Source organism: Hypanus sabinus, chromosome 29 (assembly GCF_030144855.1).
Source record: "Hypanus sabinus isolate sHypSab1 chromosome 29, sHypSab1.hap1, whole genome shotgun sequence".
Lineage (NCBI taxonomy): Eukaryota > Metazoa > Chordata > Chondrichthyes > Myliobatiformes > Dasyatidae > Hypanus > Hypanus sabinus.
The window spans coordinates 7,412,163-7,435,329 of NC_082734.1; the positions used below are offsets into that span (position 1 = coordinate 7,412,163).

Here is a 23,167-nt window from a genome sequence, read left to right on the forward strand (position 1 = left end):
AAGGCAAAGGGCTGGGGAAGGAGGAATCTGATAGGAAAGGAGAGTGGACCATGGGAGAAAGGGAAGAAAGAGGGTCATCAGCGGCAAGTGATAGGCAGGTGAGGAGAAGAGGTAGGAGGTCAAGTGGGGAATGAAAGAAGAGGAATGATATACTACTGGAAGGAGTTAATACCGTATTCCATCAAGGTAACTTCCAACTTGATTTCATAAATCAATGCTTATGCCATCAGTTTGGAGGCTGCCTGGATAGAATATAAGATGCTCTTCCACCCTGAGATAGGCCTTATTATGACAAAAGAGGAGGCTGTATAAAAAAAGAGGTCACATGAGTTGGACTTGCTGCTTAAGTGTAGTGATAGTGAGTGAGTTTTAAAAAAAATATTTGACATATCTGTTGATAATGGAAGTTGCCCACTCTCAAGTTGTGAAGGCAACGCCTCTGTATTGTCTTGGCAGAGCTGGTTCTCCACTCGCCAGAGGACCCGTGATGTTTCTGAGTGACCTCACACTCTGTCAACCAGTGCCAGCGACCCATATTGTGTCCTGTCCTCCACTGCTCTCTGTGTGGAGTTTGAATGTTCTCTCCATAGCCGCATGGGTTTCCTGAGTGCTCCTGCTTCACCCCAACCAATTCCAAAGATGAGTGGGGATGTTGATAAATTGGACGCAGTAAATTACCCCCCCCCTTGTAATGGAGTGTTAGGGCATGGCAACATGGAACTGAGGGACGTGGGGGAGAATACGTTAGAGTGGGATTACTCTGAGACAAAGTGGATTCTAAATCAAATGGAGGCATCTAATGTTGCCAGGAAAAGTGGAAATAACTTGTTTTAAAATTTGAAAGTGTTTTTTAAAAAAACTGTAAAAATTATTGATTTCTTAATCTGTAGTCATGTTGTCTTTCCTGTTTGACATTTGAATCCTTGTGCATGCTGGATAAAGGGCGAGGACGAGGAAGCTGATTGTGATATGAATGACGGGGACTAAAATGTAACTCGTACACGGTGGTGAGAACTGATAGTGACATAGCTGGTGGTGGGACCATTTCTGCATTTGTGTGGTAGATCTAACAGCAATACCCCACAGAGCAGGTTCAAACAAGACCTGGTCTAGCCTCAGGGTGAATGAGTAGTGCTTTAGTGCATATGGGAGATTGCTTGTGCACAAGCCTGTGTGTGTGTGTGTTTCCTCTTTGTATATCATTTGTGTACATGTGTACAAAGACCTTTCTTCATGATTGAGTCTCTGTACCCGTGTCGTTCTTTGGTGCAGTAGAATTCCATTGCCTTTTCATCATTGTCCAACTCATTGGGATTGCCCTGGCTCAGTTTTCATTTATTTAATTCAAACACAAGATACATACAAAGGTTAGGGGTTCCAGTACTGTTAATATAGGTGGTAATTCAATTATTACCATCTGTATTCCCTGTGGGGGCCCACTATTCCTGGAAATAAGGCAATAACAGCATAAGATATTCAAAGTACATTCATTATCAAAGAATGTATAAATTGTACACCTTGAGATTTGTCTGCTTACAAGTAGTCACAAAGCAAGAAACTTGAAAGAACTCGATTAAAGAGAATTAAAATAAAAGATCAACACCTGTTGCACATGAGAAAGTTAAAAAACACAAATCATGCAAACAATTGAAGTGAACGCTAGAGGAGCAGATTAGGCCATTTGGTCCATCAAGTCTTCACCATTTCATTCTGGCCCATCCATGTTTTTTTTCCCCTCTCAGCCCCAGTCTCCTGCCTTTTTCCCCCCGTGTCCCTTCATGCCTGGACCAATCAGCCTCTGCCTTAAATACTTGTAAAGATTTGGCCTCCACAGCTGCCTATGGCAATGAATTCCACAAATTCACCACTCTCTGGCTAAAGAATTTCCCCCACTATACGCATAGAGATTGCATGCTCCTTAAGTAGCCCCAGAAGAGGGGCAGGCTGTCGGCTCAGGCAGAACCCTCAACCTTGCAGCCATGTCCTAGGCCCCCTAGTTGCACAACTGCCTGCTGCATCTTGATCTCCTCCAGCCACACGGAAGTCGTGAACACAGAGTTCTCCTCTATTGCATTCCCTCCAGTTCCATGTGATGCTCTAGGTACACAGGTGAACATCCATTCCCAGCCTGTCACCAATTCCAACCCCTTCTGGCCACTGTGATGGCTTGAAGCTGACTATTCCCAAGCTGAATTTCCAATGCTGTGTACTGTTCAATCACAGATAGTTTATTTCCACTTCCATCCTTGTCCCTCCATACACCACTTGTAATATACACTCCGTGCTCACTTTATCAGACACACAAGCTCATTAATGCAGATATCTCATCAGCCAATCACATGGTGACGTTGAAGCATGCAGACATGGTCAAGAAGTTCAGTTGTTTAGACCAGACATCAGAATGGGGAAGAAATGTGATCTAAGAGATTTTGAACATGGAACGATTGCTGGTGTCAGACAGGATGGTTTGAGTGCCTGAGAAACTGCTAATTCGAGCTGCCCAATAACCCCAATTTAACCCTAACCAAATGATGGGACAATTTGCAGTGATGAATTAACCTTCCTGATACATCTTTGGATTGTGGGAGGAAATCAGAGGACCTTGAGAAAACCCCACATGTTCCACGGGTACAGAGACTCCTTAAAGAGGATGCCTGGGATGAACCCTGAACTCCACCCCAAGCTGTAATAGTGTCGCACTAACCACTATGCAACTGTGACTCGCGGTGTCGCATGTTATCTGTGTGTGTGTGCGCGCGCATGAGTATCTGAGTGTCTTGCACCCCTTTTCAGTATGTGTTCATTTCCCCCTTATTCATGTGAATTCCCTTAGGGCTGTGCCTGTGCATACCTCTGTAGTTCTTTGAATTAGTACGCTGCCATGCTAGGCTGTATATTTATAACGGCACCAGCTAGTATCACCCCTGTTTAAAAGCAAAGTTCTTGTGACCATCTCTATGCAGCCCTCTTGTGTGTATCTGACCATCTACTTAGTCGCTTTGCATGTGTTTGTCTCCTATGCATTTCTGTGTCTTAAGTGAACCTTTTAAAATCTGGGAACGAGTTCTGAAAGTGAGGCGCGGACATCGTGTGCATTGAGCAGTGAGAACATTGTGAACTGAGCAGCCCTCCAGCTTAAACAGTGCACCAGGACACTTGATTCTTTATCCCTACTTGAGTTTACAGTTGACGACCATTGTGTTTCCTGCTTTTATATTTGTGTTTTGTACCAGAAATGCAAGTCACTAAACCAAAAAACTCTCATCTCACTCATCAGCCATGTATGTTTTAACCATTATGCAATAAAACAGTTCGTATTTTAACTTGCTTTGTCTCACTTGCTATTAACTTGGCCAGCCTCCTTGAGAATTGAAGAACGTGTCTGCCAAAGGTCTATTCATTTGAAAAAGGATTTGGGGCTTTCCTGGCGTATAAGACGAGTAAACTCTTCTTGGGCTGCCAGCCGGGTACAGCATCATCCCTGATGAAGGTGGCAAAGCTAGTCATCGAAACGTCGGTTTTAATCGACACCCGTACCTGGCTGGAAGCCCTAGGTGAGTTTATCCGTTCAGTTATTTGTTCTGAGATGCAGAGGGGAACAATCCCTTCAAGCTGCGCCGCCCTTCAACCCCTGATTTAAACCTAAACTAATCGTGGGACAATTTACAGTGACCAGTTAACCATTGTGTCTTTGGACTGTGGGAGGAAACTGGAGGACCGAGAGAAAACCCATGAATTCCATGGGGAGAACATACAAGCACCTTGCAAAGGACACTGGGATTGAAGTCTGAAATCTGCCCCAATAGAATTTTTCCTGAACATACCCTAAAGCTATGTCATCAATGGGACTAACCTCCCATTGTGGGGAAATAGCTGCTCCTGCGGTTTGAATAGCGAACAAGATGACTGCTGCTGCCCAGGGTTGTAACAGCCGTCAAACTGCCTAATGTGAGGGTTACTGACTGGTTGTGGACAGTGGAGTGACCTTTCACTTTACTAAGGCAAAATACCATGGATGCTGGAATTTTGGAAACGACGCAGGAGATGCTGCTAATTCTCAGATGATCAGGTGGCATCTTGTGTGGGGAGAAAGATTCTGTGCTACAGGTTTATTGGCTCTTGCATCAAAGGTCCTTGACCAGAAATGTTAACTCTGTTTCTTTCCTCACAAACACTATGGAGCATTTCCACCATTTCCCCTCTTTAAGACGAGTTTGGAGAATGAAGCTAAAGTGGATGAGTTCAGTTCACCAAACCATTAATGGAAGCTGGAGTTGCCTCCGCTGTTCAAAGTAAATTTATTACCAAGGTGCATACATGTCACCATACACAACCCTGAGATTCACTTCCTTGCAGTAGATCCAAGAAACAGTAGAATCAATGAAAGCCTGCTCCCAACAGGATGGACAACAACCAATGTGCAAAGACATCAAACTGTGTAACTTTAAAATAAATACAAACATAAATAAATATTGAGAACTTGAGCTGAAGAGTCCTTGAAAGTGAGTCCATTGGTTGTGGGAACAGTTCAGTGATGGGCTGAATGGAGTTCAAGGAGCCTGATGGTTGAGGGGTAATAACTGTTCCTGAGCCTGGTAGTGAGTCGTGAGGCTCCTGTACCTCATTCCTGATGCCAGCAGTGAAAAGAGTGCATGACCTGGGTGGTGAGGATCTCTGATGATGGATGCTGCCTTCCTGCGTCAATGCTCCATATACATGTGCTGAATGGTGGGGAGGGCTTTACCTGTGACGGATTGGGCTGTATCCAGTAGGATTTCCGTTCAAGGGAGTCGGTGCTTCCATACTGGGCCGTGATGCAACCAGTCAATATACTCTCCAACATATAGCCATAGATGTTTGTCCATGTTTTATAGCGCTTATGAAAAAAATATTCACCCTCTCTCACTGGAAGTATTCATGTTTTGTTGTTTTACAACATTGAATCACAGTGGATTTAATTTGGCTTTTTTGACACTGATCAAAAGAAAAAGACTCCTTTGTGTCAAAGTGAAAACAGATCTCTACAAAGTGATCTTCATTAATTATAAATATAAACCTCAAAATAATTGGTTGCATAAGTATTCACCCCCTTTAAGACAGCATTTAGTAGGTGTGCTTTTGGTAGCAATTACAGTCTTGAGTTTGTGTGGATAAGTGTCTATCAGCTTTGCAGATCTGGACATAATTTTTCCCCATTCTTCTTTACAAAACTGCTCAAGCTTTGTCAGATTGCACAGGGATTGTGAGTGAACAGCCCTTTTCAAATCCAGCCACAAATTCTCAATTGGATTGAGGTCTGGACTCTGACTTGGCCACTCTAGGACATAAACTTTGTTGTATTTAAGCCATTCCAGTGTAGTTTTGACTTTATCCTTGGGGTCATTGTCTTACTGGAAAACAGATCTTTTCCCAAGTTGCAGTTCTCTTGCAGACTACATCAGGTTTTCCTCCAGGATTTCCCTGTATTTTGCTGCATTCATTTGCTCCACCTTCACAAGCCTTCCAGGACCTGCTGCAGTGAAGCCTCCCCACAGCATGATGCAGCCACCACCGTGCTTCACAGTACAGATGGTGTAGTCTTGATGATGTGTGGTGTTTGGCTTAAGCCAAGCATAGCGTTTAGTCTGATGGTCCAAACGCTCAACTTTGGTTTAATCAGACCATAGAACCTTCTTCCAGCTGACTTCAGAGTTTGTCTCGCACATGCCTTTTGGCAAACTCTAGCCAAGATTTCAAGTGAGTTTTTTTTTCCAACAGTGGCTTTCTCTTTGCCACTCTCCCATAAAGCTGTGACTGGTGAAGCACCTGGGCAACAGTTGTTGTATGTGCAGTCTCTCCCATCTCAGCCACTGAAGCTTGTAATTCCTCCAGAGTTATCATTGGTCTCTTGGTGGCCTCTCTCACTAGATTCCTTACACAGTCACTCAGTTTTTGAGGATGACCTGCTCTAGTCAGATTTACAGCTGTGCCATATTTCCATTTCTTGATGATTGACCTAACTGTACTCCAAGAGATATTCAGTGACTTGGAAATTTTCTTGTTTCCATCTCCTGACTCATGCTATTCAGTAACCTTTTCGCGGAGTTGCTTGGAGTGTTCTTTTGTCTTCATGGTGTAGTTTTTGCCAGGATACTGACTCACCAGCAGTTGGACCTTCCAGATACAGGTGTATTTTTACTACAATCAATTGAAACACCTTGACTGCACACAGGTGATTTCTATTTAACTAATTAAGTGACTTCTGAAACCAGTTGGCTGCACCAGTGATGATTTGGTGTGTCATATGAAAAGGGGTGAATCTTTATGCAATCAATTACATTGTGTTTTATATTTGTAATTAATTTATATCACTTTGTGGTGATTTGTTTTCACTTTAACATGAAAGAGTCTTTCTCTGTTGATCAGTGTCAAAAAAAGCCAAATTAAATCCACCGTGATTCAATTTTGTAAAACAATAAAACATGAAAACTTACAAGGTGGGAGAATACATTTTATAGGCATTGTAGATGTCATATCAAATCTGCTCAAACTTCTAAGGAAGTAGAGGCGCTGATCTGCTTTCTTTGTAATGGCACCAACATGCTGGTCCCAGGATAAATCCTCTGAAATGACAACACGGAAGAAGTTAAAGTTGCTGACCCTCTCCACCTCTGATCCCTTGGACCTCCAGTTTCCTTCTCCTAATGCTCCTAATGTCAATAATCCTTGGTTTTGCCGACATTGAATGAGTGGTTGTTGTGGCACCACTCAGTCAGATTTCCAAATTCCCTGACACTTTCTGTAGATACGCCCCGGTGCCTTCATTACTTCCCTTCATGCAGTGCAGAATGCTTACACCTCTAAGGAAGGACATTCGGCCCATCAGATCTTTGCTGAAATGATTTACCCCCCCCCCCCCCCTTCTGATTTGTTTCTCTGGAACCTCTTTTTTTTCTCCCCCGATATGGAATTTAAGTTGGCCTGGAAATGATCCTGCTGAGGTTGTAATGGTCGTGCATCTTGGAGAGTCCTCATCCCACCCCGGTAATCATTTAGGTTTGCCTTAGGAGGATGAGCATCGGACAAGAGACTATGGAATAAATTAATGTGAGTGGAGGTGGTGAATAGCTGCCTCATTTGTGCTAGTTGTCAGAAGCAGCAGGATTGGGAGTGGGTGGAAATCTGACTGTAAATTTTCTTTGTTGCAATCAGCAATTAAAACCTTTTTCTGATTTTTTTTTATTCTCTCCCCCCCCCCACAGCTTTTACAAGCAAAAGGCTCCACGATGTGAGGATGTGCCCAACATGCCTTTTGCCTTTCCTTCCTTTTTTCTTAATACCTAATGTGTATCCCAGTATGGAAGATGTGGAATTCTACAGCATATCGCAACACCAGAAGCCATAGCAGGATGCACATGACAGTTTCTCTGCAACTTTTTTTGTTATTTGTTTTATCTGTTTAAAAAAAAAATCCTCCTCTCGATGTCAAATGCCTGCTTGAGAACAGCAGAGGGCTCGTCTAAAGTGATTCCCACACTGCGGCCTTCCTCGGGAATGGATCTCCTTCCGTGTCGGTTGCAGGAGCCAGGAAGTTCCTTACAAAAGATCATCGAGGCTTTTTTGTACTGAAGCTGTGTCTAATGCTGACAGAATAACGGCAGCTAATTTTTATTTAATAGGGTGTGATTTATGGTGGTAACACTATTGGAACTCGGCCTCTTCAGGCTCATTCTTCGGCCTTCAGCTGCCATTCTAAGGATTGCGGTGCATGTTGTTAATGTAGGTGTGGTAGAAAAAAAGTGAATATTAACCAGATGCCATTGTGTCCTTCCCCGGGTCTTGTCTTTGTTTACAGTCGGTCAGAGGTCGAAGCTTTGGGTAGTTGTGGTGCTGAGGGTGGGGAGGGCAGGTGGGGAGTATACTTGAAAATGTTAACTTTTTAAAAACAAGAATTTTTTTGGTACATTTTAGCATTGGCTAAAGAAAAATTAAGATTATTCTATAGAGAACACTTTTTTAATAAAAAATAGTTTTGAGGTGGCTGAGCTTGTAAGGGTTAGCAGGTTGGCTTATTGACTATTTATATTTGGAAACGACTGATAATATAACAGTTATGTGGACAAATATTCTTGTGTTGAAATACATTTTTATTCATTGCTGCTTTTAATTTTTAATGGGCATTTGGAATTTCTCGTAGGCTGCTGAGACCAGTTTGTCTCGGTTGGTGGACTCTGAGGCCTAAGCCTTTGTTCATTCTATCAGGGCATTTTTAAAATGGCGGGGTGGGGAGGGGGTAGTGTGCAAAGCGCATTCATCGCCACCTTACCAAGATAGCTGAGAAGTCTGAGATACTTCTGATGAAAGGTTCGGTACAGTTTGAAGAAGAGTGACAATATGCTTCATCACAAGGAAAGAAAGTGGAGGGGTTGGAAAGGCCAGTCAGAATTTGAACTAAAGAGCAGGCCAATGATTTGAGTGTTTGTGACGGTTTGCTTGATCCCTGAAGATCCCACTGTTCAACCCTTGCCTTGCCCAATCAAGCCACCATTTCTTCCTGGTTCCAGTCTTTTTTTTAAAAACAACTAATAAAAATGTTCAATAAAAATAGAAGAAAAAGATTTTTTTTTCTCTTGGAGTCATCGGCATCCTGGAGAGAAGGAAGAAAGAAAGTCTCTTCAGCCAGTAATAGAGACCTCACTCCATTTACCTTTGACTGATTTTTTTCTGTTGTATGGCAATCTCAGACTTAGAATTTGTAATTAACTCAAAACTCAATTGCTGTTTATGCAGTCCTGAATTCATTTACCCTCTGTCAAGAGGTGTCATAATTCCACTGCCGTGTGATCTGCCTCCACTGTACAAGTGATGCCCCTTTGACCCAAACTCTCACCCAGCAATGGTTTCTCTCCATCTACCACCTTGAGGACCTGATACTGAGCTGCTCTTCCATTTCCTGTACATGGACATTTTTGGCTGAGGGCTGTACTTGAATGCTTATCCTGTTGAGCCTTGGTCTGTCCTGACTTTTTCAAAGGAAAATGGTAAGACAATATCGATAAGTTAGACCTTTTTAAGAGTTTCCTGGACTTTGTACTTTTGTCTTCAGCCCACATGTTATTAATCTTAATTACACGATGCCGTTGCTGCTTTTTGGCAAGTCTGCCTTCACCCTGCATAGGTTGAATGTCCCCTCTTTCTACACCTCTTCATTCATTCTCCTGCAATAGGATTCCCTGAACAACTAATCAGTCTTATTTCTCTCTCATGGTACTGAAATCTGTCTACCACACTCCCAAAAGATCAGAAGACAGGACTCCCTGGCATATCCATCACCTTGGCATGTTCCTATCACATTGGGCCTTCTCCCTAATCATCTCAAACACAAGACATTCTGCAGATGTTGGAGATCCAGAGCAATGCACACTAAATGTTGAGGGAACTTAGGTAGCATCTATGGAAATGAATAAGGCCAACATTACAGGCCAAGATTAAACATCCAAAAAAAGTTTGAAATTCAAAGTAATTATTGTTATCAGGGTACATATATGTTACTAAATTCTGCCCTGAGATTCCTTATTTCTGCGGGCATACTCAGCAAATCTATAGAACAGTAACTGTAACAGGATCAATGAAAGATCAATCAGAGTGCAGAAGACAACAAACTGCAAATGCAAGTATAAATAAATAGCAATAAATAACAAAATAAAGAGTCATTAAAGTGAGATAAGTGGTTGTAGGAACATCTCATTTCATTGGCAAGTGAGTGTAGTTATCCCCTTTTGTTCAAGAGCCTGATGGTTGAGGGGTAGTAACTGTTCTTGGACCTGTTGCTCTGAGTCCTGAGGCTCTTGTACCTTCTACCTGATGGCAGCAGCAAGAAAAGAGCATGGCCTGGGTGGTGGTGAAAGCATCATCCATCTGATAATGGATGGTGCTTTCCTACGACAGCGTTACATGTTGGGTGTGCTCAGTGGTTGGGAGGGGTTTTACCATGATGTTCTCTCCCCTCTGCCCATAAGGAGATGACCCCGCTTAGGTCCTGATGAAGGGTTTCAGCCTGTAATGTTGACTCTTTATTCCTCTCTGTAGATGCTCTCTGACCTGCTGAGTTCCTCCAGCGCTTTGTGTGTGTTGCTCATTTCCATCGAATGTTAATGTTTCAGGTTGGTGATCCATTTCTGACGAAGGTCATTTACCTGAAACATAATACCATTTCTTTCTCCACAGCCGCTGACTTATCTGAGTTGAAACAATATTTTCAGTGTTAGAACAATCCAGCACAGGAACAGGTCCTTTGGTCCTGATGAATACGCTGACGTTGATCCCAAATGAAACTAAGCTTATCTGTTTGCATATGATCCATATCACTTCACTCCCTTCATGTATCTGGGGTCTGTCTAAATAACTTTCAATGTCAGTAGTTAATTTCCAAATTCTAACAAGCAGTTTTATTGAGTTTCATTTTGCTTTCCCTCATCCATTTTCTTCCACAATTCTTTCAACGCTTCCCAACTTCTTGACATTTCCCTGCTCCTGACTTTCCCTGGTGATATAGAGTCCCTCAGCACTGTTTGGTGCCTCCTTTGGATAGTTCTTCTCAAGGGAAGCCCAACTTATTTCCACCTGCCATTATCTCTCCACTTGAAAACACATGGATCCTGGCTATTGCTGCCTTTGTAGGAAAGGTGGAACACACATTTTCCTGTCTTACTCAAGACTTCTTACAGCCCGTTATACTGGCATTTAGGGCAGCAATGAAGGTCCTCCAACTCTGGTGGTATCCAGGGCTTCCTTCAGCATGTCAGTAGTTTCATCTCTGTTTTCACTACTGACAGTCATTCAAGTTCTGGGTGGAGATTCAGGTGTACCATCGCACTCAGATGTAGAAGGATTATTCATTGATGTCTCTCCAACAGTTTTATTTGACCAGTCAGGGTTGTTAGCCTTGAGCTGAACCCCAGAACCTGGAGGACCAGTGGACCATTCTCAGTCTGGCCTCTGCCCTTTGACCTGTTTGGCATGAGTGACCCTACCAGGAGTCAAATATAAAGACCCAACTCCATCCGTCATTGCTCTCCAGATAATAGAAAGATAAAATAATTGGTTATTTGGGGAAAGAAATAAATACATATACTAAAGTTATTACGAACTCCGTGGAGCATGTGGGGATCTCCCAATATCCAGGCACTCTTTCTTTCTTTTTTTTTCTTTCTCTTTTTTCCAATAGGAATGTTAGGGGGAGGGGGAAGGGTATATATTTTTTTCTTTCAGTAATCATTTGAAAACTCAATAAAAAAAGTTTAAAAGAAAAGAAAAGCTACAGCACAATACAGGTCCTTCGGCCCACAAATCTATGTCCTTACCTTAAAAATTACCTAGGGTTACCCCTAGCCTTCTATTTTTCTGAGCTCCAGTGGTCTCTTAAAAGGCCCTATCGTATTCGACTCCACCACCGTCGCTGGCAACCCATTCCACGCACTCACCACTCTGCATAAAAATAACAAGTTAACGCTGACATCTCCCTACTTCCAAGCACCTTAAGACTGTCCGCTGGTGCTAGCCATTTCAGCCCTGGGGAGAAAGCCTCTGACTATTGACACAATCAATTCCTCCCATCATCTTATACTCCTCCATCAGATCACTTCTCATCCTCCGTTACTCCAAGGAAATACAGCTGAGTTCACTCAACCTATTCTCATAAGGCACAGTCCCCAATTCAAGCAACATCCTTGTAAATCTCCTCTGCACCCTTTCTATGGTTTCCACATTTATCCTGCAGTGAGGCAACCAGAAATGAGCACAGTACTCCCAAGTGGGGTCTGACCAGGGTCCCATATAGCTGCAACATTACCTCTTGGCTCCTAAACTCAATCCCACAATTGATAAAGGCCAATGCACTGTATGCTTTCTTAAAAAAGGAGGGAGAGAGAAACCAGGGAATTATAGACCAGTTAGCCTGACATCGGTGGTGGGGAAAATGCTAGAGTCAGTTATCAAAGATGTGTTAACAGCACATTTGGAAAGCGGTGAAATCATCGGACAAAGTCAGCATGGATTTGTGAAAGGAAAATCATGTCTGACGAATCTTAAAGAATTTTTTGAAGATGTAACTAGTAGAGTGGGTAGGGGAGAGCCAGTGGGATTTTTGAAAGGCGTTTGACAAGGTCCCACACAAGAGATTAGTGTGCAAACTTAAAGCACACAGTATTGGGGGTATGGTATTGATGTGGATAGAGAATTGGTTGGCAGACAGGAAGCAAAGAGTAGGAATAAACAGGACCTTTTCAGAATGGCAGGCAGTGACTAATGGGGTACCGCAAGGCTCAGTGCTGGGACCCCAGTTGTTTACAACATATATTAATGATATAGACGAGGGAATTCAATGCAGCTTCTCCAAGTTTGCGGATGACACGAAGCTGGGCGGCGGTGTTAGCTGTGAGGAGGATGCTAAGAAGATTCAGGGTGACTTGGATAGGTTAGGTGAGTGGGCAAATTCATGGCGGATGCAATTTAATGTGGATAAATGTGAGGTTATCCACTTTGGTGGCAAGAACAGGAAAACAGATTTATTATCTGCATGGTGGCTGATTAGGAAAAGGGGAGGTGCAACAAGACCTGAGTGTCATACTCCAATAATTGAAAGTGGGCATGCAGGTACAGCAGGCAGTGAAAAAGTATGTTGGCATTCATAGCAAGAGGATTTGAGTACAGGAGCAGGGAGGTTCTACTGCAGTTGTACAAGGCCTTGGTGAGACCACACCTGGAGTATTGCGTTGCAGTTTTGGTCCCCATTCTTGCCATAGAGGGAGTACAAAGAAGGTTCACCAGACTGATTCCTGGGATGGCAGGACTTTGATATGAAGAAAGACTGGATCGACTGGGCTTATACTCATTGGAATTTAGAAGATAGAGGGGGGATCTTATTGAAACATATAAAATTCTAAAGGGATTGGACAGGCTAGATGCAGGAAGATTGTTCCCAATGTTGGGGAAGTCCAGAACAAGGGGTCACAGTTTGAGGATAAAGGGGAAGTCTTTTAGGACCAAGATTAGGAGAAACTTCTTCACACAGAGAGTGGTGAATCTGTGGAATTCTCTGCCACAGGAAACAGTTGAGGCCGGTTCATTGGCTATATTTAAGAGGGAGTTGGATATAACCCTTGTGGCTAAAGGGATCAGGGGTTATGGAGAGAAAGCAGGTACAGGGTTCTGAGTTGGATGATCAGCCATGATCATACTGAATGGTGGTGCAGGCTTGAAGGGCCGAATGGCCTACTCCTGTAGCTATTTTCTAAGTTTAATTACAGTCAACCTGCGCAGCAGCTTTGAGTGTCCTATGGACTCGGACCCCAAGATCCTCCACACTGCTAAGAGCCTTACCATTAATGCCATATTGTGCCATCATATTTGACCTACCCACACTTATCTGGGTTGAACTCCCATCTGCCACTTCTCAGCCCAGTTTTGCATCATATCAATATCCTGCTGTAACCTCTGACAGCCCTCCACACTATCCACAACACGTCTGACCTTTGTGTCATCAGCAAATTTACTAACCCGTCCGTCCACTTCCTCATCCAGGTCATTTATAAGAGTCACGAAGAGTAGGGGTCCCGGAATAGATCCCCGAGGCACACCACTGGTGACCGACCTCAATGCAGAATATGACCCATCTACAACAACTTGCCTTCTGTGGGCAACCCAGTTCTGGATCCACAAAGCAATGTCCCCTTGGATCCCATGCCGCCTCACTTTCTCAATAAACCTTGCATGGGGTACTTTGTCAAAAGCCTTACAGAAATCCACCTTCACTGCTCTACCTTCATCAATGTGTTTAGTCACATCCTCAAAAAATTCAGTCAGGCTCGTAAGGCACGACCTGCCTTCCACAAAGCAATGCTGACTATTCCTAATCATAGTATGCCTCTCCAATTGTTCATAAATCCTGCCTCTCAGGATCTTCTCCATCAACTTACCAACAGTGAAGTAAGACTCACTGGTCTATTATTTCTTGGGCTCTCTCTACTCCCTTTCTTGAGTAATGGAACAACATCTGCAACCCTCCAATCCTTCTGAACCTATCCCGTCCCTCATCTCGCACATTAGCCTGGGTTACATCTCATCTGCTCAGGTGACTTATCCAACTTGATGCTTTCCAAAAGCTCTAGCACATCCTCTTTCTTAATATCTGCATGCTTAAGCTTTTCAGTCCATTGCAAGTCATCCATACAATCGCCAGGAACCTTCTCCATAGTGAATACTGAAGCTAAGTACTCTGAGGTTCCATACACACTTTTCCACTGTCACACTTGATTGGTCTTATTCTCTTAAGTCTTATTCTCTTGCTCTTCACATACTTGTAGAATGCCTTGAGGTTTTCCTTAATTCTGTTTGCCAAGGCCTTCTTTAAGCTCCTTTCTGCTAGCCTTAAAATCTTCTAGATCTCCATTATTACTTAGTTTTTTGAACCTTTCATAAGCTCTTCTTGCCTAGATTTACAACAGCCTTTGGTTCCTGTGTCATTGGAACATACCTATGCAGAACTCCATACCACATTTTCCGTATATTTCCCTGAGAACATCTGTTCCCAATTTATGCTTCCATTCCACCTGATAGCCTCATATTTCTCCTTACTCCAAGTAAACGCTTACCTACCTTGTCTGTTCCTATCCCCCTCTCCAATGCTATGGTAAAGGAGATAGATTGTGATCACTATCTCCAAAATGCTCTTCCATTGAGAGACCCGACACCTGACCAGGTTCATTTCCCAGTAGCAGATCAAGTACAGCCTCCCCTCTTGTCAAAAAAAACCTTGAACACACCTAACAAACTCCACCCCATCTAAACCCAGTAGAGTTATTGACCCCTTCCCGTTCTTAACTTCCACCCACAGAGACTCCATAGACAATCCCTCCATGTAGAAAAGTGTCTGATCAACAGTGCCACACCCCTACCTCTTTTGTCTCCCTCCCTGTTCTTTCTGAAACATCTAAAGCTTGGCACCTGAATTAACCATTCCTGCCGTGAGCCATCCAAGTCTCTGTAATGGCCACAAGATCATAGCTCCAAGTACTGATCCATGCTCTAAGCTCATCCGCTTTGTTCATATACTCCTTGCATTAAAATAGATACACTTCAAACCATCGGTCTGAGTGTGGCCCTTCTCTATCACCTGCCTATCCTCCCCCTCGCACTGTCTACAAGTTTTTCTATTTATGAGCCTCTTCCTCCGTCTCTTCAGTTTGGTTCCCACCCCCCAGCAATCCTAGTTTAAACTCTCCCTAGTAGCCTGAGCAAACCTCCCCACCGAGATACTGGTCTCCCTGGGATTCAAGTGCAACCTGTCCTTTTTGTACAGGTCATTCTTGCCCCAGATGATCCAGAAATCTGAATCCCTGCCCCTGCTCTAACCCCTCAGCCACACATTTATCCTCCACCTCACTCTATGCCTATACTGTCTGTGCTCGTGGTCTGGCAGCAATCCTGAGATGACTACCTTTGTGGTCCTACTTCTCAACTTCCTTCCTAACTCCCTGTAGTCTGTTTTCAGGACCTCCTCCCTTTTCCTGCCTATGTTGTTGGTACCAATATGTAACATGACCTCTGGCTGTTGTTCTTCCCACTTCAGGATATCGTGGACGTGATCAGACACATCCCGGACCTTGGCACACACGCCCCCAAACCACAACAAGGTTAAGGTCCCCTTGGAGGACTCAACATTTAAGCTTGATTTTATTAATTCCTCCAGTTCTGTACTAGAATCGGTCATTGTCTGTCCTTTGGGCCCTGTAGCAAAGAAAGGATCTGCTGGCATTGGAGAGGGTCCAGACGCGGTTCACGAGAATGATCCCAAGAATGACAGGGTCAACATAGGAGGAGCTTTTGATGGCACTGCGACTACTCTGGAGTTTAGAAGAATGAAGCATCATGGGAAACAGCGGGTGGTGTGCTTCCGAAGCAACGTAGAAGGTTGTAACATTGGTCTCCAGCTCTCGTAGGAGAGCAACCCCTCTCAGCCTTACTGGAGTAAGATGGCCTATCTGTGATACCAAAGTGCTGGGTTACGGATAGTAGTTTTGATGGGCTCTGGATCAAGGTCCCTTTGGGGGACTTTTGCTGATGCCTGCGGGGTGGGGGGGGGGAGTGGAAGTCAGTGCTCCTATTTGTGTGGAGGGTGGGTGGAATGGGTGCTTCTATTCATTCTATGGGGTCTCTTGTCGATGTCTGAAGAATAAAAATTTAAGGTTCTATACTGTCTGCATTCTCTGATATTGTTCCAAAATAAATGAGGGGGGAATCTCATTGAAACCTATCAAACGTTAAAAGACTGGATGTGGAGAGGGTGCTTCCGATGATGGGGGGACTCTGGGACCAGAAGGCACAGCCTCAAAATAGAGGGGAGAGTAGAGACGAGGAGGAATTTCTTTAAGCAGAGATTGGTGAATCTGGAATTCATTGCCATAACTGTGGAGGCCAAGTCTTTGAGTATTTTTACAGTGGGGGTTGATGATTAGTTGGGGCTGTCAAACATTGCACAATGAATACTGGAGACTGGGGTTGAGAAAGACAATAAATTGGCGGAATTTGGCTCGTATGTCTTATGGTCTTACTAATTTTGCTAAATATAAAAAGCCAGGGCAGACCACATTGGGCCAAGTGGCCTCCTTTGGTGCTATAAGACCCTACAACATGAACGGAGACACCAAGAAGTTTGAAGAGACCTAATTAATGTAAATATTAATGTAACTATCTAATCAGCCACGTGGCAGCAAATGGTCAAGAGTTGTTGTTCAGACCAGACGTCAGAATGGGGAGGTAATGTAATCAAAGTGACATTGAACGGGGAATGATTGTTGGTGCCAGATGGGGTGGTTTGAGTATCTCAGAAACTGCTGATCTCCTGGGATTTTCATGCACAACAGTCTCTAGAGCAGGGGGTCCCAATCCCTCAGTTTAAGGTAAGGTTCCATGGCATAAAAAAAGTTGGGAATCACTGCTCTAAAGTTTACAGACACTGGCGTGAAAAACAAAAACAAAAATCCAGTGAGTGCAAGTTCAGTGGGTGAAAATACCTTGTTAATGAGAGAGGTCAGAGGAGGATGGCTAGACTGGTTCAAGCTGACAGGAAGGCGACAGTAACTCAAATAACCACATGTTACAACAGTGGTGTGCAGAAGAGCATCACTGAATGCACAACACATCGAATCTTGCAGTGGCTGGGTGACAGCAACAGAAAACCACAATGATTACACTCAGTGGCCACTTTGTTTACCTCCAAAGGAGGTGCCTCATAAAGTGGCTACTTCCTTCAAGTACATCGATAATAGTGAGTCTGCTTTGGCTGATTTATTATCCCTCTCAACCCTACTCTCCCTGTAACCTTTGATGTCCGGTCTAATCAAACCTATTAAACTCCACTTTAAACGTGCCCAATAACTTGTACACCACAGTCATCTGTGACAATGAATTCCACAGATTCACCACCCTCCTCATCTCTGTTCTAAATGGAGGTCCTGGTATTTTAAGTGTGTGCCTTCTGATCTTAGACTCACTATTGGAAACATCCTCTTTTAATATTGGATACGTTTCAATAAAAATCCCTCCCCTATTCTTCTAAAATAGTTTTGGGTTTTGTTTTGTGAATGTTGCTCAAGATTTGCAGCATCTGCAGAACCTCCTGAGTTTGTTCTAGAAATGGAAGCTCCAAGTCAAATCCCTTCCCAAGTTGGATGGAGCCTCACTCACCACATTCTGAAGATGTCACCCAAGGTGGGATGTGGAAACTGCCTGCAAAGAGAGGGACAGCAAACAGTCTGCCAGAGGAAGTCAGAGGGTCAAGCTGCAGCCGTGGAGAGAAATGGACCGTCCAGGTTTCGGGTCCAGATAGTTCCCGTGAAGGGTAGAAGATTGAGAGTGCAGTTGAAAGAGGTACATAAAATTATGAGGGGTATAGATAGGGTTTTTCTGAGTTGGGTGGGACTACAATCAGAGGTCATGGATTCAGGGTGAAAGTTGAAAAGTTTAAGGGGAACATGAGGGGAAACTTCTTCACTCAGAGAGTGTGGAACGATCTGCCGGCAACAGACACTAAGTCCTGCAGAAATGACCAGTGCTCTTTTTTCCCTAAAGATGCTTGAGTATGTGTCGCTTGGACTTCCAGCATCTGCAGATTTTCTCTTGTTTGTTGTGATTGCAAGCTCGATCTCAACATCTCAGGTTTGGATGGGTATGGAGGACTCTGGTCCCAGTGCAAGTTGTTGGGAGTTTAAATGGTTTGAGTTGGGAGTTGGACATGATTCTGTGCAGAAATGGTGTGTGTGGGAATGGGAGGCCTGGAATCTGAGGGGATGCATTTCCACCATCGAAGCTGCCACCTTGTCTGTGTTGTGCTGTGGAGTGGGGGGGTGGAGATACGGCCAGGCTTGGGGGAGACACCCAGCTGGCGGAAGTGATGTCGGAGGGAAGGCGGGACATCCGGGCGGTTGGCGCCGGTGAACTGAAAGTGGATCGCGGCGCCGAGCCGGGACGTCCCTGGCAGGTCGGTCTCCGCCGAGTCGGCTCCCGTGTCCGGTGGCGGCCAATTCCGAACGGTGCAGCGGGTCTCCTTGGGTTACAGGCGGTGATCGGGGTCGGGCTGAGAACCGGACCGGGGCACCACCTTTAGGGTAGGTGAGGGAGCGCCTCTTTAGAGTGGGGAGGCTCTCTGTGAAGCAGGAGGGTGGGGAGCGCTCCCTTTGAAGGGAGACGGAAGGGGGAACGCCCCTTTAGCGGAAGGAAGTGGAGGGACGGGGGGGCGCCCCTTTAGAGGAAGGAAGTGGAGGGACGGGGGGCGCCCCTTTAGCGGAAGGAAGTGGAGGGACGGGGGGGGGCGCCCCTTTAGAGGAAGGAAGTGGAGGGACAGGGGGGCGCCCCTTTAGCGGAAGGAAGTGGAGGGACAGGGGGGCGCCCCTTTAGAGGAAGGAAGTGGAGGGACAGGGGGGCGCCCCTTTAGCGGAAGGAAGTGGAGGGACGGGGGGGCGCCCCTTTAGCGGAAGGAAGTGGAGGGACAGGGGGGCGCCCCTTTAGCGGAAGGAAGTGGAGGGACGGGGGGGCGCCCCTTTAGCGGAAGGAAGTGGAGGGACAGGGGGGCGCCCCTTTAGAGGAAGGAAGTGGAGGGACGGGGGGCGCCCCTTTAGCGGAAGGAAGTGGAGGGACAGGGGGGCGCCCCTTTAGCGGAAGGAAGTGGAGGGACAGGGGGGCGCCCCTTTAGAGGAAGGAAGTGGAGGGACAGGGGGGCGCCCCTTTAGCGGAAGGAAGTGGAGGGACAGGGGGGCGCCCCTTTAGAGGAAGGAAGTGGAGGGACGGGGGGGGGGGGGGGGGCGCCCCTTTAGAGGAAGGAAGTGGAGGGACAGGGGGGCGCCCCTTTAGAGGAAGGAAGTGGAGGGACAGGGGGCGCCCCTTTAGCGGAAGGAAGTGGAGGGACAGGGGGGCGCCCCTTTAGAGGAAGGAAGTGGAGGGACTGGGGGGGCGCCCCTTTAGAGGAAGGAAGTGGAGGGACAGGGGGGCGCCCCTTTAGAGGAGGGAAGTGGAGGGACAGGGGGGCGCCCCTTTAGCGGAAGGAAGTGGAGGGACAGGGGGGCGCCCCTTTAGAGGAAGGAAGTGGAGGGACGGGGGGGGCGCCCCTTTAGAGGAAGGAAGTGGAGGGACAGGGGGGCGCCCCTTTAGAGGAAGGAAGTGGAGGGACAGGGGGGCGCCCCTTTAGAGGAAGGAAGTGTAGGGACAGGGGGGCGCCCCTTTAGCGGAAGGAAGTGGAGGGACAGGGGGGCGCCCCTTTAGAGGAAGGAAGTGGAGGGACGGGGGGGGCGCCCCTTTAGAGGAAGGAAGTGGAGGGACAGGGGGGCGCCCCTTTAGAGGAGGGACAGGGGGGCGCCCCTTTAGAGGAGGGACAGGGGGGCGCCCCTTTAGCGGAAGGAAGTGGAGGGACAGGGGAGGAAGAGGTGGGAGTGCCCCTGTAGAAGGAGGTGTGTCCTTAGAAGGGAAGGGAGGGGGAGAGGAAGGTGAAGCTCCACTTTTAGCGAAGGGTGGGAAGAGAGGAAAGGAAATTGTTACAAGATTTTGAGGGGGTGGAGGATTGACAAGGTGAGGCTGGGGCAAAACTGTATTCAGTGCATAAAATAGCATTAAAAAAAACAAATCAGTTGTTCAAATCAAGATCTTCTCACTGAATCCCCAATCACCTGATTGCTGTGTGGTAATCTCTTGGTTACTGGGTTCAACACTTTCAAAAGATCAGACCAAATGTGACAGAGTAAAGATAGTGCTGTTAATCCAGAAAGTATCAGATTGGTGTTGAGTTGTGATTTAGAGGGAGTGGATTAAGATCATGAAATCAGGAAAGGAGTCTTAACTTCCCCCCTCCCATCAGATCATTTTCAGATCATAATAGGGAACTGTAATTGTCATCAGGAGATTTGCACCTACAGCATCAAATGAAGCTAGCAAGTGTATTGAATTGTGGTATCTAAATTAGAATCAGGTTTAATATCACCAGCCTACATCGTGGAATTTGTTGTTTTTGCGGCAGCTGTACAATACAATCATCACCAATACGTGCCGTGTCGTGTGATGTGGGTGATCATGATCTTTGACCACAATTGTCCATTGCCTTCTGGGCAGCATCTTTACGAGATGGGTTATCAACACTCTTCAGAGATAGTCTGCCTGGTGTCAGTGGTTGCATAACCAGGACTTGTGATCTGCACCAGCTGCTCATATGACCATCCACTGCCAGCTTCACGTGACCCTGACTGGAGGCAAAGCAGGTGCCACACCTTGCCTAAGGGTGATCTGCAGGCTAGCGGAGGGAAAGAGCGTCTTGCACCTCCTTTACACCTCAGGGTATCTCCACCCTGACACCCTACGTTGCAATACATCTGTTGTTTGTCCATCGATGAAGACCTCAACACCGTTATGATGGTGCCGAGACTAGCACTTGATTTGGATTTACGTGAGGGAGAGTTGTGTAGCATCAGTCTCACTCTCTCTTCCCAATTCCCATCTGGATCCAGTGGCAAGACAAGAGTTGAGACGACTGGAGATGGGTCCAGGCTCAGTGGATGACCAGAGGACATTTTCTGTGTCTTGTGCTCTATGCGTTTCACGATGCTTGCATAAACCGCCCTCTTGACCGTTGGACCTTCCATTGGTCTCGTCCGCTCAATCCGCCGGAGTTTGTCTTCTCATGCTGGGATGAACAACTCCCTATCTCACCGAGGGTTTGAGACCGGTCGGCTGCCCGCACCTGGCTTGTTGGCTGTCGCATGCAAACAGCCTCAGGTGAGAGCTGAGTGCCAGATGGGGACCGAAAGGTGGACAAACTGCCCGAAAAGGAGGCGACATGTTTCCCCACCAGGGGTGCTACCCTTCCCTGATACCCCATACGCCCCTGCAATACATTAATAAAAACAAAAAACTTCAAATTACAATAAATATATATGAAAAAACTTTAAATAATAACTATAAATATATATAAAAATAAAATAATTAAAAATAATAATCAAAAAGAGAGCAAAAAAAATGGTGAGGTTCATTGTTCTGAAGAGTGAGGTTCATTGTCCTGAAGAGTGAGGGTCTTTAATAACAGATGCCCCCTTGTTGAGGCACCCACTGTCCTTGATGGTGGGGATGCAGCTGGCCGTGTCTACAGCCCTCTTCAGCCTCTTAGAGTCCTGTGCATCAGAGACTCCAGACCAGCCAGGATGCTCTCCACTGTATAGAAATTTACACGAGTCTTTGGTGACATTCCAAATCTCCTCAAAATCCAAACAAAGTTCTTGATTAGTCAAGGTGTCAGAGTTTACGGGGAGAAGGCAGGAGAGCTCGAAGAAGCGATACTGCAGATTAAAACAGCGAACTGTTGACCTCCCCCCTCACTGTGGCAGGAACGATACCTCTCCCTCTTTAGTGTGAGAGAGAGAGAGAGAGAGAGAGAGAGAGAGGGGGCCTGTTGGGATAGACTGGAACATGGTCTCTGGGGGCTATTGCTTGCATGGGAGAGTTGTAGATGCCTTTGCTGAAACAAGCGGGGAAAGGGGAGAGGGAGGTTTAATGTAGTTTGTGCGTGAGAGAGAGAGGCAGGCTTTGGGGTTCTAATGCTTTTCTGTCTCTGTGGATGTCTGTGAAGAGTGAGGAATTTGGGTTGTATACTGTATACATTATCTGATATTAAATTGAACCAATGAGAAGGAAAATCAGATATGATTGAATGATAGAGCAGACTTGATGGGCTGAGTGGCCTGTTTTGTCTTCTGGTGTGTCTCCTTGGTGATTGCATCAGAGATTGTTTCTTCGAGCAACATGTTACAGAACTTACCGGAAAACTAATTGAGAAAATCGCCGAGATTCCCTTCATTTATTTGGGACACAACGCTGCTTAATTGGGACAGGAGACTGTTACTAAACAGATTCTAACTAGTGTCACTCGTGTGGCCATTACACACTACAGAGTGAGCAGTTTTTAGATAATGTCAATTGCCTGTGTTATCCATTTGGGCCGACAGATGTCGATTCAAAAAGGTGTGATTTTTCATCATTTTGCTTTCTTTATTTTGACGTCACTCAGGGAGGCAACAAAGCTATTTTATCTGCTCTTGGTGTCTGCTCTGATTTTGTTCATTTACAGTCAATAAAAACAACATGGCAGTGTGTACGCGCCAGATGAATTCCTCTGTGGACAACTGTTTGGAACAAATTTAAAAATGCAAACACGAGGAAATCTGCAGATACTGGAAATTCAAGCAACACACACAAAACGCTGGTGGAACCCAGCAGGCCAGGCAGCATCAATAGGAAGAAGCACTGTCGACGTTTTGGGCCGAGACCCTTCGTCAGGACTAACTGAAAGAAAAGATAGCCTCCTACTTTCAAATCTTTTAGATTTTAGATGCTTTTAGATGCTGCCTGGCCTGCTGCGTTCCATCAGCGTTTTGCGTGTGTTGTTAGGAATGAATACACAGTTTTATAGTACTGTAGTCATTTGATAGTCTTCTAATTTGTCCAGTATTTTATTTAAAAGCCTAATTTGTTTCTCAGTTAAGCGATAGTTTGTCCTTTTTTATTCCTCTAACAATTTCCATGAAACTTTGGCTAATTGGATCAAAATGTTCTGATCCCGACATGTTCAATTAACCAGAGTCCGTTCGGATAGTTG

General features: G+C 45.4%; 2 protein-coding genes across 6 annotated transcripts in view; both read left to right on the forward strand.

Moving 5' to 3' along the window:
• LOC132382944 (BTB/POZ domain-containing protein KCTD5-like) overlaps positions 1 to 7,810 on the forward strand; it is a 45,200-nt gene extending 37,390 nt beyond the window's left edge. Inside the window, exon 6 of one of the 2 annotated variants that reach the window (XM_059953551.1) lies at positions 7,242 to 7,810. In XM_059953551.1, coding sequence (XP_059809534.1) covers positions 7,242 to 7,271 — 30 coding nt within the window. In that variant the 3' untranslated portion in view covers positions 7,272 to 7,810. Of the gene's footprint in view, positions 1 to 942; positions 4,997 to 7,241 lie in introns of those variants that run through there. The other variant, XM_059953550.1, reaches the window with a different exon arrangement.
• Positions 7,811 to 10,156: 2,346 nt separating this feature from the next.
• LOC132382943 (interferon regulatory factor 3-like) overlaps positions 10,157 to 23,167 on the forward strand; it is a 57,091-nt gene continuing 44,080 nt past the window's right edge. Inside the window, exon 1 of one of the 4 annotated variants that reach the window (XM_059953549.1) lies at positions 10,157 to 16,005. The gene's annotated coding sequence lies outside the window, so the exon portion shown is untranslated. Of the gene's footprint in view, positions 16,006 to 16,921; positions 17,908 to 18,432; positions 18,645 to 23,167 lie in introns of those variants that run through there. The other 3 variants (XM_059953546.1, XM_059953545.1, XM_059953544.1) reach the window with 3 other exon arrangements.